The sequence below is a fragment of the Gigantopelta aegis genome, chromosome 4, assembly GCF_016097555.1.
Source record: "Gigantopelta aegis isolate Gae_Host chromosome 4, Gae_host_genome, whole genome shotgun sequence".
NCBI lineage: Eukaryota > Metazoa > Mollusca > Gastropoda > Neomphalida > Peltospiridae > Gigantopelta > Gigantopelta aegis.
Window position 1 is genome coordinate 47,191,084 of NC_054702.1, and position 15,559 is coordinate 47,206,642.

Genomic DNA, 15,559 nt, shown 5'->3' on the forward strand with positions numbered 1-15,559 from the left:
CATAGGAAATATACAGGGGCCGCTGGGGGTGGGGGTGTTGTGCTGCGAGGACTTGGTCAAAATATACTGTGTTCCATTTTCTTAAGTTTTTTCAGTCTATATATTTAAAGATATAGAAAAAAGTGTTTGAGCCCCACCATTTCAAATATTATTGATACACATATTCTGTCATTTTCTTTTTCATTTTGTAACAAAATTCAATCATCTGCTATAACTAGGCTACAGTATTATATGGCTATTTTTCCATTTCTTGTTAAAACTGCCGTTTGTGTACTTACTTTCATTATTTTTTTTGTGTTGGCAACTCTACATGCATTTCTTCTTTAAACCAGTCAGGATTAATATCAAAAATTTCCTGAAGCATACCGATGTCAAAGTTGCCCCTTTGTTCGGCTGACATGTTTGTAAATACTGCGTTGTATTCATATGTGAGTAAAGTGGCCTAATTACATATTAGGTGGTTCTCCATGATTAATGATGATAACTAGTTTAACGTGCCCATATACCACTAGGGTTTCGAACACGCCCATCCCGAGTCCGACCTCCGATAAGATCGGTGGCCCGACTCGGGATGGAGGGGGGGGGGGGGTGAAAATGGGCAGAATTTTGAAAATGTCAATTAGTAAAAACGTTAATAGAATAAATAAAAAAATAAAAAGGTTACAAGCCAAAAATAAAAAAGAATTGACTGCTCGGCCGAATATTTATATAATTTGGAGCATTTTAGAAGGACAGTCCAAAATTAAATAAGAGAAAGAAGAGAGGATCGGACTATTTAATAATATTACAAAAAAGAAGTAATTTCGACATAAAATTTTGAACGCAGATCTAAACGTTTAAAGTCCGATCGATATGTCCACGCGAGTGGCCTCGTTAAGGCCGTTTGGGTGCACAGCTTAAAGGGACGAGATGGGTTGCATCCCGTCAAGAAAACCCCTAGATTGACAGTCGATAGACGTTGAAGGTGTAGTGCTGTGCTGAAATACAGATCTTGAGAAGCCGGATCCGTCTGAACGAGTAGAGTATCAGACTAGGGTATAGTCCAGTCGTCATGGGTTGGTATAGTGGTGCGGACGGGCCCGACTCCGGAGGATATGAGATGGTATCATTATAAAGCAATGTAAAGTCTAGAAAAAGAGTAGTAGGGGCCGACCCCGCTTCCTATTTCTTCTTAGAGTGAGGCGGTCAATCTTCCAGAGCTGGTAGGACAGGCTCGGACATGTAGAGACTAAACGCGAACAACCGTGGCGTTCTGCAGAATGGTCGTCATACGAGTCACGAAAAAACAAGTCAACATAGTCAGACGGAGAAATGACGTGGAGGCGAGGAATCTCGCTGAAAAAGAATCCAACCTGGTGGTGCAGACTGTCGAAACGAGAAGCGTTCCAGCGTTCAATCAGTTCCAATGGCCGCATACATCCCAGTAGAAAACTTCATTTCGCTGACAAAAACAACGAAATGAAGGACCCCCAAGTCGAGCACACGAAAGCACGTGCAGTGTGCACAAGCGAAACAAACACGTCTTACTGCGTGGAGCTCCAGACTGGGAATCTCCATGATTAATCACCTAGGATTTAAGGTAACTGGCCAATCAGAATCGAGTATTTTCCAAAGTCATGGTAGAATACAGGTTTAACAATATAGTGTCTAATATTGTGGATTAACTAATACTGGTTGATCTATATGTAAACTTTAAACATTTGCACATTAATAATTATTATTGTAACAAAGCATAAGTTGAATCTTTTTATCTTTATTTTTTTTTGCACAGAAGTATATAAGAACGAATGAGAAAGCTTGTGTAACTTTCCGGTTAATCAAACAACCCGAGTATATCTGTCCTGGTGCTCGCCTGTTGTTTCGAGATGGAAAGACTAAGGGCATGGGTGAAGTGCTGAAAATCTTTCCATACGAACATGTTGAACGATGAACACTAACCACTGCTGTTCTCCTGCCAACGATCATCAGTAAAACTAGTAGGATTTTAAAAAGTGGAATCCTGGTTCTTTGACAATTATTAATAATCTAGAAGTTGTTGTGTATTTCACTTTTTTAAACATATTAACCAAATTTATTAAGGAACACTGGGCCTTCGTAATTCACAAAATATTCTTAATTTTGCAGAATGTGAACTTGTTACGTTGTTTTCCCATATTTTGGTCCAAGGAGTTTGCACACACATCATATTTACACCTGTGAGACTATAATATTGTCTAATGTGTCCCACCAGATAAAATGTTGACAATTTATGGCAGCAGATATAATAGTTAAAGGCACTTTTTCCTGTTTTGATTGTTATGTTCATGTGATAGTTAAATCTTATGCTAGTAGATATTTTTAATGCACTGTTAGTGTCCTTATATGATAACAGAATTTGAAACTTTTGATGACAAGTCCCACAAATTCTTTTGAGAAATGGTTATTGTTGCATTGACTGAAGATTTTTTATTTAAACATTAAGTTAACTAACATCATTAACTGCAATTTTGAAACTGAAAGAATACTGTAAATGGTAGCAGCATAAATTTATGGAAGTACTGTTAATTTATTTTTTTTAAATTATGAGATACAAATCATGGGTTCATGAACGTTTTCAGTAACGGAAATGTTGGTTCAGAGTTCTCTAGACTTATATTTTGACATTTAGAGGGGGTTTCAGTAACGGAAATGTTGGTTCAGAGTTCTCTAGACTTATATTTTGACATTTAGAGGGGGTTTCAGTAACGGAAATGTTGGTTCAGAGTTCTCTAGACTTATATTTTGACATTTAGAGGGGTTTTCAGTAACGGAAATGTTGGTTCAGAGTTCTCTAGACTTATATTTTGACATTTAGAGGGGGTTTTAGGTGTCAAGTAGCTGATTATTTGTTCCTCTGTTTTTAATAGTTGGTATGATTAATAACAGAATGATGTGTTATTTATATCATGTGATTGAAAGAAAGCATCCCACTTTTTGAATTTGAATAGCATAAAAAGTATGCAATATAGAATCTTGACATTTTGCACAAAAGCCAGTTTATTTTGCTGTGTATAGATGGTGATACATTCAGGTTTATTGCAACACTATCAACTATTCAGTATGGGACTGTCTCTCGAAAAAAGTCAACTGCAGTCATGTAGACAATTTCACCAGTAGAAGAGCTTAAAGGAAATCTTGGATGTTTTAAAAAAACTAAATAACCTGATCTATTAAGCTTTTAGTTTTAATTAATCATACATAGACGGTTTTAAAAATATATTCTAGCTTAATTTGCCTGCGAACAAATTTGTTAATTATCACTCAGTCTATACCTGTAATTTGTATTGCTCTTAAAAGTTTTGTTTTACACTGAGCAGTTGAGGAGAAATATATTTTTATGGTATGTGTAAGTATTATTGCATGCATATTATTACAATAGAAAATATCTGAAAAAAATACTGCTGATTAGTCTTGTAAAATGTATGCATAGTTTGTAAATTACTATTTGTAGTTACTAAATGCATAATTTAAATATGTTGTAGGTTTTGTTTATAACATTTTAGAAAATAACCGTGTGTAAGATTGTATTATGAAACAGGAAACCTTACTGTGGCTCCATTTTCTCTTTTAATATGTAACTAGATAAAGGCCATGCCTACATATCAGGATATTGGTTGATATTGGCAGTGATACCAGCCTTGTTGGTGTATTGGATAAGCCAATAACTTCTGTCTCATGAACTGCTAACCATGAACTCTCCCTGGACAGATAGGCCACATAGCTATGCTGTGTGACAGCATATTGGATATAAGCCTGAGCATCAGTTTTAAGAGAAAAAATTCAAGATTCCTAGATGCTTGTTTACAAAATATGTTTAATGCATCACTGTTTTCTAGTTTTTACCATCTTGCTTAAATACTAAGATCACATCTGATCTCTGCATTTTATGATGAAACCCATGAATAATAACAATTTGTGTTGATTTGTATGTATATATGTTTACAATACTAAAACCATGTTACTTTATTTTATATGTATATCAAGTTTATTTGTGTTTGATTTATTTTTAATGTAGATGTGCTAATTTGTAAATAACTATACGATTTTAAGGTTTATAATTTTACAAATTCATAATATTCTTTTTGATAGGTGAGTTTGTTTTTCTACTATAGAGCTATCCTGTGTTTCACGTTGGTTGGTATTAAGTTGTACAATTTCCTATAGGTTTGTTTAGTTATATTTAGTTATTGAGCAATTTGCTTCAGTTAGATTACTTTCGTTATATTAGTTCTGTTGAAGGGTTTGAAAAATGTGTGTGTTCTATTAAGATGAATTTGTATTATGTCATTTGTGTTTGTTAAGGTTGTATATATACTTGTGTTTTGTGAAGTTGTAAAACTTTTGAATATTTTAAGTCTTTCATTGTCATGTATATTTTATTTGATCATGTTTAAGTTTGATTCATTAGGCTATTTTGCAGTTATTTCCCTTACCATCTAGTTCGCTTGTTTTACACGATATATTAATGTTTAACAATAAAACATTTATTTTATCAGTTGGCAAGTATTTCCATCAATATATATACAGATACTCTTTTAACTTAATATTACCCTTTTTCTAGAATTTTAGGGTATTTTTAGTCCCCTATTGGTTCAACCAGAGGGGACTACAGGTATTGTCTTTATTTGACTGTCTGTCCATCCATCTTTCAATCTGTTCGTCTGTACCAAATATAATTTTCTGGAACTTTTTTCGTAATGCCTTAATATATTGAGCTGGAATTTTGTATATAGCTTTATCATATAGAGTTACAGGTCCGGTTTGATTTTAATGGGGATTGGCCTATTATTGAGAGTTATGGCCCCTGCACTTAGGAGATATGAAAATTTGTTGGGCCCAGTAGGGACATACGTGTATTGCTTTAGCAGTACTTTTAGAATGCGGTTGTTTTGGTTTTTGTTTAAACAATTTTAAAGAATATTTTTAATATTAAGACCATCGTCCTTTAAATGTTAACCAGGCTTTTTCAGAGATGTTATCTTAAAACCTTTTATGAACTAATAAAAGTACCACCAATTGATGGAGAAAAGCTTATGACAGTTGATTAAAGTATTTTGGGGGAAATGACCAGTAATTTATTTTTATCTATTAGGCTCCATCACTGGCAATTGATTCCAAACGCAGTAAAATCATGTCAGTTGTAACTTCCTGACTGCGGTATGGACTGTCCAATCTGATGGGCAGCGCATGTCAGAAACCCTTGCTGCTAATCTGTATGGGCAATCCATGTGGTGGCAGCAGGTTTTTCTACCCAGTTATTAACCAATTGACCTCTCTTCAACAGCCTACATGTAGTTAGCAGTTGCATTATTTGGATAAAATTTTGTAATTAAAAACCCCACCCAAAAGTTAAAACAGTTATAAATCATGTTATTGGATCAAATATTCTCCTTTAACTTAGTTTTCAGATTTATGAAGGTCTCCATGAGTACTCAAGTACCTGTGCAAGGAAGAGCACTTTCATTTAATTTTTTTGTTTTTTTTTACGTCAGTTTGTCATTTGCTTACCACCGGTTACATTATAGGACTATGAGACATGAAGGGAACACAAAAGTCGAATGTGTGGAATGCAATACAATGGCATTGTTTGTGATCCATGTTCAGCATTCATTGGGTGCATAATGCTATTTTACTTTATTCCTCAATGTCATCATCATCTAGTGTAAGTGTCGGGAGCTCTGGTTCGGGTCAAGTTTGACCATCGAGTACTCGAGTCCAATATTTTAGACTTTTGGAGGCCCTAGAGGGTTGAATGTAATTGATGTACATATACATCAATAAAAATGTGATTAAATTCATATTCTGTTATTGGATACTAGTTTGTAGTCAAGATTGAAGGTCAAAATAACAGAACCGAGAGAAGAGTATTGTGTACCATACTGGTAACATAATAATTTATTACATACACAAAATAATACTGCTTAGTAGGAAAAGAAATGTTTGTTTAATGATGCCCCAGCACATTTTATACTTCAGCAATATAGTTATGTTTTATTTTACGACACCACTAGAGCACATTGATTAATTAATAATCGGCTATTGGATGTCAAACATTTGGTAACTCTGACATAGTCTTAGAGAAACCCACTTTTCCATTAGTAACAAGGGATTCTTTATATGCACTTTCCCACAGACAGGAAATCAGCAACTGAGTGTCAAACATGATAAAGACACATCTTTATTAGATGGTATTTCGATATGAAATGCCATACCATGTTAATAATTTGTGTTCTTGCACTTTATTTTGAAGGTGTTTCATACATATTTGATGTGATTATTGAACTACATAGCCCATGAAGTGGCAACAGTGGGTTTCCTCTCTCAATATCTGTGTGGTCCTTAATCATATGTCTGATGCCATATATCACCCTAAATAAATTGTGTTAAGTGTGTTGTTAAATAAAACATTTCCTTCCTTCCTTTGCATCATGAAATATTAGTGTCTTGTATGGTCTCACTAAAGTCAGTAACATTTCCTGATTTGCAGTATATAATTCCAGAATGCAATGTGGTTAATTATCACTCAATGATTTTATGTAATTATTACCTGATCTACATGTATTCCAAATTTTATTACCTACGAGGTACAGCATAACGAGGGTCATATTTATCGTACGATTTCCCTCATATGTCATAACTAAATCGTCTGTCCTCCTGACATTGTTTTTTAACGATTGGCTGTTGTAAGAGTACATTTCTTTCTTATTGGCTGACACGACATTCCACAGATACTACTTTCTTCATTAATACATTTTTATTTCGAGTGTAAGCTGATCACATGCCGTAATGACAAATACGTGTCTTTAATTAATTTAATAAAACATTGAGTATTTATGATAACTTGTATTATATTACGATGTAGTTGTGACACATCAAACACTTAATTATGAATACAACGTTCACAACTGTTAGAAATCTGTACTAAGGTTGATGAGTCACTTTTCGCACCCTTGTTTTGGCTTTGTACATAATAAATGTAGCATATCTTACCGTAATTTCACTTGAAAGCCATATTTAGTCAAAGGTACAATGTTTTAATCAAAAGATTTTCTTCAAACACATTCAGGTGCGTTAATAATATTCAAAAAAAAAAAATTTCAATAGCAATTTTGCACTGGAATTTTTCCAGCATTCTTGAAACGGAAACGTCATGTACCCAATTTATAGTTATTGTAAGGAGATGCAAAGTGACGTCATTGGAATACTGACGTCATTCAAATTCAAAACTAATTATTTCAATTACTGTGCTTTTTAGTATACACATGCTTTACAATTTACAGCTGTTGATACATGTGTGTACTCTTTACTTATGGGCGTCTAAATATCACGTAACTTTAGAACAGGTTGTGATTTGGTTTTCAAGAAATCAATGAACAAACATTACTCCGCCGTTAAGGAAACGTTAGTTTGTAAACAATGACTGGAATGTTCATTTAGCAAGACAGTTATATGGTAATAAACAGAATATTACATTCGTGTCCATGACAGACGATGTTTACGACACTCGTGCCTAAATTATCGCATTTCCCTCGCTATCGCTCGGGGAAATATAATTTAGGCACTCATGTCGTAAACATAGTTTGTCATGGACACTCATATAATATCCTCTATAACTTAAATGAAATGCTGTATAATACAGTGGATTTATTAGGTTTCTGGTACAGCATTCAGAGGGTCTACTGATAATTGGCAGAACATGTTCTTTTTTCTAAAATACATTTTATCATTTTGTCAAGTGATTTTATGGCAAGTTATTGTACTTTGGCCTTTTTTTATTTTTTTTATTTTCAATACTGAAGTTGAGCAATTCCAGTAATATCTGTGCAGTCAAAATTCATTCATACATTTGCCTATTATACTATAGTCACATAAAAGCTATTTTTAGTTTAACTTCATTTCTTTTTCTTCTTTTTTCCCCATTGTATCAAATTTAAAGTATGTGTAGTCTTTATCATTGGTTTTTAGAATAATTTTCCATTGATTCAGGCCCTTCAGAAATGTCTAACAAGAAACGAAGAATGAATTTTTAACCTTACCACAACACAAACAAAAGCATCAGCTAACTGGGTGTCAAATAATTTTATGTGAATGAAAAGTTCAAGTTTGTGTTGTTGAACGACTTCAGTAGAGCACATTGATATATTAATCATAGGCTATTGGATGTCAAATTGTTGGTAATTTTGACATAGTCTTAAAGACGTTTTATGTGCATCATCCCATAGCTAGCTAGCACATACCACATACCTTCAATATACCAGTCATTGTGCATTGGCTGGAATGAGAATTAGCCCAGTGGGTCCACCAACGGGGATTGATCCCAAACTGACAGCACACTACCTGTGTGCTTTACCACAGGACACAAATGACTCCTTAGAACACTCAAGTTTTGTGAAACATTCATAACAAATTTTAAAAAGAAATTATTATAATAAATCACCAAAGCTCAGTTGGTATCCAATAGGATATTTTGTTTATTTGTGTAGCTTTGCCTTCTCAGTAAAAAAACGAAATGTCATTCAAGTTTTTAAATATATGCTTATGAAACATTTTGCAGTGTATAATACTTGCCATCATTATACCAAATGGTTTTGGCATTTTCTGAAGGGAAAAAAAAGAAGATTAAATATATTTTTTTAATTAATCTGTGAAAAATGTTTCCTGTTCAGTAAAGATTGTGATGGTTAATTTTGAGCTACCACAATCTTCATTTGATTAGACTGATCCCATATGACTGCCGACTCTTACACCAAACTACCATCCTTAAGCCAAGTGCATATAAGGACTTCTCCAAAACTCTACAATAGCTCTGTTGGTAGCAGTCATTTGCCTCATCGTGGAATATCAGTCTGTTTTGTTTAAGAAACTAATCTTGTCTACAAGTATTCTGCTATGCACAGCTCTGTAAGACGACTCTTTGTTGGTACTCAGCTTAGTAAAATTTGAGACAACTTTGTTTTATTATATTGTGGATTCATCTTTTTTAGGGTATTGGTGGTTATGATTTTCTGAAATGAGTTACATTTTATAGTTTTGATAAGATTTAAAATTAATCAAAAGATGTTGAGTGAACTGCAAATGGCACGACTTTCCTGGTACTAGCACTCCATTTGGGATTGTTCTTAATTGCCAAACACTGGCTGGATACATGGAAGTGTATATTACTTGATATCAGTTGTGAATTGTGCAAGTAATGTCATCGTCTGTAACATATTGTGTTTTGATTTCAGTGTTCATGTATAGAATTGTTTTTGCCGGTTTGACCAATTTCTGTGATAATCCCGACTGATGTTATTAGTCATCTTATGTTGCATCAGCAGTAGTGTTGTGTATCAAGGATGGAACTAACATGATTGTTGGGGGGTGGTTAGAAATGAGATCTAATGGAAATTGGAACCACCTCTTATCTTCACTTCCTGAGTTGTGTTATTGTAAGATGTAGATTTTGATGCAAAGCATTGTGTAATAAAGAGAACAATGAAAAAGTATTTGTCTAGTTATATTGTAATTTCTTGTCATTGAAGACAAACAATTATTAGTTTGCTATTGTTGAATATTTTTTAGTTGTGGAAGATTTAATTAAGGATTGTCTGTTATTTCGTTAGGTTCATTGGAGTATGAACAAAAGTAGGTGCAAACTGGTGGATTCAGCAAAGCCATTCACGCAAATGTTTGCCTTGATTTTTTTTTGTTCATACCCAGATGAACCTAAAAGAAAGAAACAAACAAGATCACATTTTAAAATAATTTTTTGGTTCTTGACCAATAATGTTCCACAATATAAAATACCAATATAAAGTGTTAAATCAGCAGATGTTATCTCTGTCCTTTTGCACACATTCCCAAAGACATGATAGCACGTGCCACATCCTTTGACAAGATGTGGGGAAACTTGTTTGTCTGCGGTTCAGCAGGACGGATTTTGTGATACATCATACAGAGTACATTTCTAATCTTGAAAGAATAATTCTTACCAATGTCATTTTATGTTCCCTGCATTAAAATTGCTTCAAAACTATGTCATAGTCTTATAATAATCTACACCGGCGTCGTGGTTAGGCCATCGGTCTACAGGCTGGTAGGTACTGGGTTCGGATCCCAGTCGAGGCATGGGATTTTTAATCCAGATACTGACTCCAAACCCCGAGTGAGTGCTCCACAAGGCTCAATGGTTAGGTGTAAACCACTTGCACCGACCAGTGGTCCATAACTGGTTCAACAAAGGCCATGGTTTGTGCTATCCTGCCTGTGGGAAGTGCAAATAAAAGATCCCTTGCTGCTAATCGGAAAGAGTAGCCCATGTAGTGGCGACAGCGGGTTTCCTCTCGAAATCTGTGTGGTCCTTAACCATGTCTGATGCCATATAACCATAAATAAAATGTGTTGAGTGCGTCGTTAAATAAAACATTTCTTTCTTTATAATAATCTACATTTGTAAACACTGTAGAACCTTTCTATCTGCTACACTCTGATTTTTGTACAGTAAAAGTCGTTTATAAAGGTCACCTGACACAATATGACCTTTATGACAGGTGGCTTTAATACAGAGTAGAATTCACTTTTGTGACAAGTGGTGATACATGGTGATCTCAGCTGGGGTCGACAGTATTGTTGGAAGTATTTGACAGTGGTACAAACAGCTTCAGAACAAACCGTTTATGAATAGGAAGGAAATGTTTTATTTAACACATTTTATTTATGGTTATATAGCGTCAGACATGGTTACGGACCACTCAGATATTGAGAGAGGAAACCCGCTGTCGCTACTTCATGGGCTACTGTTTTTCGATTAGCAGCAAGGGATCTTTTATATGCATCAACCCACAGATGGGATAATGCATACCACAGCCTTTGATATACCAGTCGTGGTGCACTGGCTGGAGCGAGAAATAGCCCAATGTGCCCGACGGGGATCGATCCCAGACCAACCATGCATCAAGCGAACGCTTTACCACTGGGCTACGTCCCGCCCTCATGAATGGGAATGAACTGCTCTAATTACAGACTTGGCAAAAACAACAACATGAGGAATACCTACTTGGTAGTTTTTATTTCTAGTCTCTGTCGTGGATAAAGTGATAGATCACATTATACTGCTCAAGGAAGAAAAACATCCAGCCATACTGTTTAGTCTGTGACTACCGGTAGTATGTATAAATAAATATATATAAATATATGGTAACTGTCTGAGGAAAGGAATGTTTGTTGTATGCCACCCCAGCACTAATTTATGGAAGTAATTGATACAACACATGGCTGAATCCATCTATTTGGTCCACTAATCAGGTTTGCCTGCTTGTTTACAGTAAGTTCAGTTTCCTGCCTTTTGGAAACTTTGTCATCTTTTTGCCAAGTGAGCTGAAAAAAACAAGACAAAAAATATTTTTAAAAATGATCCAATATGAATTAATGAACTATTATGTGAAGTAACAATTTAATATTACTATAGTCCATCCCATCCTACAAAAATGTTTCTTGTAAATAACATAAGCATACCATTTTTGATTTTTGTTATGGCCGCCATTTTGGTTTTATGGACTGGTATAGTCTTACTACTCCATCTGTAGTGAAATTAATCAAATGGCTATCTGGTATCAAGATTACACTTCCATAAACCACAGTGGTGGCCATAAAGCTGTAGGCATCAGTTTCTTTCTGTGGTATGTATTAGTTTTATTTATTTATTAACCCAATATTTTTTTTAATTGCACACAAAAATGGTATATTTTTTTTATTTCCAAAACACTTACTTTTCTTCTTACGTCACACCAAACTGAAACTATTCAGAAAAAACAGTTTTGTAGAAGGGACTATAGAAACCGCTCTCCATCACTTTTAATAATCATGTCAAACTGGACAACTTTCATGGTTGCACAACAACAATTTCATCTTATTGTTTTCAAACATGAATAATGTTTATGTACTTCAAAATGACTTGGATGTTTTCTTTATAAACAGATATTGCTAGTATTTAAATACTGATCAAATGAAGCTGACAATTAAATATGCAGTTTTGTCCACATTTTGTGATCCATATGTATGTATCACCAAAATACATCTAATACGAACCTTGTTATAGAAGAAGTAAAATGTTAAGCACCTTTGATGATAACACCTGTAAACTTTTGTCGACAATTAAAAACGATTACAGCAGCAGAGTTGGAAGAATATTACATTTGGGTTGACTACTGAATATTTGAAGCAGACAACTTGAACTGAGAAAATGAGGGGTGGGATGTAGCTCAATGATAAAGCCTGAGGTGCAATTCGGGGGGGGGGGGGGGGGCAGCGCGTATTCCATTTAGAATGAATGAATGTTTAACAACACCCCCAGCACCATATTCAGTCCCAAAATGAAACAGCAGGTATCCTCTATCTCTTGTCTACATATCAAAATAATAATGTGTTAGACATCAAAAGTGCTGAACTGTTGTAAAATATTCCTTTCCTTTGAAAATGGGCCAATCAATAACAGCCATATTTTGTAAACATAATAATTTTTACATTTGAGTCATTCTTAAAACATGTACACTAAAGTATTCTTATAACGAATTGTAAGGGACCAGACACATCGGTTCATTATAGCAGTAGTTTGTTACACACATTTGCGGAAGTTAGCGGTTTTCATTTAGGAAGTCAGCCATTTTGGATTTTTCTAATTTGAACAAGAATTAGTGGGGTTTTTTTTCTTTAATATCTTATTTATCATCACCAATATCAGTACAGTCATTTTGGATGCATTGTTGTTAATGCTACTGACTGATAAGATACAAATGAGATAAAAATTGGTTTTCTGCATATGCACTAATTTACACTGAAATTCACAATTTTGACAAAACAAACTGGTTCGTTTTTTAACAGTTAATTCATTATACATGTACATACATTGTTCTATACATTAAAATTTATTAATACTATATAGGGGGAAAAACACAACTTTACAATCAGTTGGTTCTAACTGGTAGTTTGTTGTAAGCATGTTCGTTCTAAAAGTACTTAACTGTATATTTTCATATGACATTTAAAAAAAGAAAACGTGCAATCTATTTTGAGGTTTATCTGTACCTTAATCGATATGGACATACTTGACACCAAACAACAACTGTAAATCAACTGTAAGTCAGCAAATTCTGTGAAATAATTTTAAAAACTTAAATAAAGAGAAGAAAAAGTCTTACTCTGTTTTAAGAGGTTTTGCCTGGCTTTTACGAAAGCCATGATATCTGCATCAGCTTTGGCATCGCCTGTTAGTGGGATGTCTCCACACTCAGACCTGTGAGAACAGTGCAAGTAAGTGTTAGTGCAAACCATGCAGTACACACAATACAAACATTCACCACTACTTTCCATTTTATATATCTTTACGTTACTACAGCATATCTACAACTGAATATTATTCAATAACATAAATTTGAAATCACAAAACAGTGTAATCTACAGCAAAGATCGTAATTTTTTCAAATATTTTAATTCATGTAAACTATTTTAATTTCTAAAATGACTGATTACAAACAGTAGAAATAAACATCATTTCAACCCTATCATTATACGTCTTTCCCGTATGAATACTAAGTATACTACAGCCTATTATCTAGGAAACGAATGATTAGAAAGAAAAAAAAAGAGGAAAAAGTTGTTGCATTTAAAGAAGAAAAAGCAAGTCAGAAGGTGCAACTTAACCCTTTTTGGTATTGTTTTTATAATAGTAGCTCTTTGTTTTTAAAATATTTAAATTAGTCATAAACAATAACAAACCAATTTCAAACATTCCTGGTGACACCTATAAAGAAGGAGAAAACCCAGAGTGGAAACATTTAGTATAATAAAATGACTATTTTATTTTAAAATGAAACGAAGATTTTCTCTAGTCTGTACTGATAGATCATAAAAAAAAAAAACATTTAAAAAGACATATGCCATCTGGTATTAATGAAAAGCCGAGATAATGTGCAATACCACAACACACCACTTGGATTTGACCACAACTTGCCTGGGTTTCTCGCTGTGTAACGTTTCTACAGAGCCCTGTGACGAGTATCCACTGGTCTCACCGCTGCCGTGATGATGCACCTCATACAAGACATTGTCTGAGACACTCCTCTGTGATCTGCTCGAATTCATCTTCTTCCATGAAGAGTCGGAGCTGGGAGGGTAGACCATCTCCTGGCTGTAGTTGCGATTGTTTAGAGGGGTGCGTGGTGGGGTTCTCCATGCAGTCCTGGGATCAACACTCTTCATAGATGGTGGCACATTCTTTAAATATAGTGCATTATTTTCAATTACTAGCAGTAGGGCATAGGGTCTCCACGAGTACTCTGGTATAGGTCGAGTCCAGCAAGACTCTCAAATCCGTTAAAAGGACTCGAATACCCATACAAGTAATACAATATAGACCATTAATTTCAGCAGTAACTAATCAGTAATACAAGTTGCACAATAATTATATGATCAGGTGCTAGTTTCTCTTTTTTAATCTCACTGTCCATCACAATACTGAACATATCAATTGCTTTCTAAATGCAATACAATGGAATGATTTCGCATTCATGTTCAGCACTTGAATTAAGATGCATGATGCTATTTTCTTTAGTCTCATTATCATCTAGTGTAAGTGTCGGGTACTCGGGTCCTGGTCGAGTTTGACCCTCGAGTACTCGAGTCCAATATTCTGGACTCATGGAGGCCCTAGTAGGGCAGTTATTGACAACTGTAAATATGATGAAATCTAATACTCAAACTGCAAAAATCCGTATCTACCTACCCCAACCCTATGTGAAGTCTGTATAACTAATATATCATGTAGTTGATACACATATAATATTTATATATCAATATATATAAGGATTTATATACACATATATATTTATCAATTATTGACCGTCATTGAGGGCAGTATCATGTTTTATGGACCGAAGAAATTGATATTGACCTCGGCCGTTGACCTCAGTCAATATCAATTTCTTCAGTCCATAAAACATGATATTGCCCGAAATGTGGTCAATAATTGTTTTATTACATAATGTCATCCATAAGACTCATACATTCCTGCTTTGTTTATCAGAATCAAAATACACCAACACTTATAATTTCCCACAATGCCTTAAAACGATGGGATTCAGTGACGTCACGTAATCCTATGACATATGACACGCAGAGGAATGCGGAAATAAACAGGTCAAACATTACTAAGACAAAAATCAAATTCGAGACATTATAACCAGCAAGAGTGTCAAAATCATATTAAAAGCAAAACAAAACAAAATGTGATAAATCTTAACATACATTTATACTGAACAGTTACCGATTACCTCCAAATGCATTTATTTTATTTTATTTGTAACATAAAATCCCGATTCCAACTGCATTTTGATGTATCATGTACGTTTCTAAATCTGCGAGACATTCCATACACAATTTGACAATTACTGACCTTGTTTTTGTCATGTTTGCGGAATTAAACTCAGTATGACTAAAGATGTTATCTTTTTGTTGAAGGACAGCAAAGCGATTTGTCACAAGTTTGTGCTTGTTTACATTAGAATTA

At 34.4% G+C, this 15,559-nt stretch overlaps 2 protein-coding genes across 2 annotated transcripts in view; one reads left to right on the forward strand and one right to left on the reverse strand.

Moving 5' to 3' along the window:
* LOC121370630 (GTP-binding protein 2-like) overlaps positions 1–7,077 on the forward strand; it is a 59,401-nt gene extending 52,324 nt beyond the window's left edge. Inside the window, exon 12 of the mRNA XM_041495995.1 lies at positions 1,772–7,077. Within this exon, the coding sequence (XP_041351929.1) occupies positions 1,772–1,930 (159 nt within the window). The 3' untranslated portion in view covers positions 1,931–7,077. The remainder of the gene's footprint in view (positions 1–1,771) is intronic.
* A 3,971-nt stretch (positions 7,078–11,048) lies between these two features.
* The window catches only part of LOC121370631 (kinesin-like protein KIF6), a 54,892-nt gene continuing 50,381 nt past the window's right edge, over positions 11,049–15,559 (reverse strand). The window contains exons 19-21 of the mRNA XM_041495996.1: positions 14,006–14,268; positions 13,194–13,288; positions 11,049–11,373 (exon numbers count right to left, since the gene is read on the reverse strand). Coding sequence (XP_041351930.1) covers positions 11,354–11,373; positions 13,194–13,288; positions 14,006–14,268 — 378 coding nt within the window. The 3' untranslated portion in view covers positions 11,049–11,353. The remainder of the gene's footprint in view (positions 11,374–13,193; positions 13,289–14,005; positions 14,269–15,559) is intronic.